Genomic DNA, 490 nt, shown 5'->3' with positions numbered 1-490 from the left:
ATAAAATGAAAGAAAACGGTCAAGAAATTACACAATTATACATACAAGAACTCTTGTTTTGTTTTCTTGTTTTTTCCTCCACCTCTTCACTTTCTCGCAGATCATCGGCGGCGTCAGGGGAAGAGGCAACAACCACATCGGACCCTCGTTGAACCGATCCACCTCCATCCCTCCCTCTTCCACCTTCTCCACCTGCTCCACCTCCGTCCCTCCCCCATCCACCGCCCCGACCTCCCACCACTGCCCGTACTGCAGCTACACCACCGCCAGAAAATCCGATTTGGTGAAGCACGTGCGGACCCATACAGGCGAGAGGCCCTTTTCCTGCCCCGACTGCCAGCACCAGTTCACCCAGAGCAGCGCCTTGAAGGCCCACATGCGGATAGTGCATAAGCAGGACAAGTTATATTTCTGCGAGTACTGCCACGTCAGGTTCAGGCAGAGGACGAGTTTGCAGGAGCATGTGTATAAAGTCCATGGGAGATAGGTG

The 490-nt window shown here is 53.3% G+C and overlaps 2 protein-coding genes across 2 annotated transcripts in view; one reads left to right on the top strand and one right to left on the bottom strand.

Annotated features, from left to right (window-relative positions):
• Positions 1-487, top strand: part of LOC119591864 (protein glass-like) — a 2,975-nt gene extending 2,488 nt beyond the window's left edge. Inside the window, exon 3 of the mRNA XM_037940604.1 lies at positions 309-487. Coding sequence (XP_037796532.1) covers positions 309-487 — 179 coding nt within the window. The remainder of the gene's footprint in view (positions 1-308) is intronic.
• Positions 1-490, bottom strand: part of LOC119592234 — a 22,842-nt gene that overhangs the window by 16,483 nt on the left and 5,869 nt on the right. The window lies entirely within an intron of this gene.

Source organism: Penaeus monodon, chromosome 29 (genome assembly GCF_015228065.2).
Source record: "Penaeus monodon isolate SGIC_2016 chromosome 29, NSTDA_Pmon_1, whole genome shotgun sequence".
NCBI classification, from domain to species: Eukaryota; Metazoa; Arthropoda; class Malacostraca; order Decapoda; family Penaeidae; genus Penaeus; species Penaeus monodon.
Note: the sequence above shows the minus strand (reverse complement) of the source record. Positions and strands in the feature narration are given on the sequence as shown.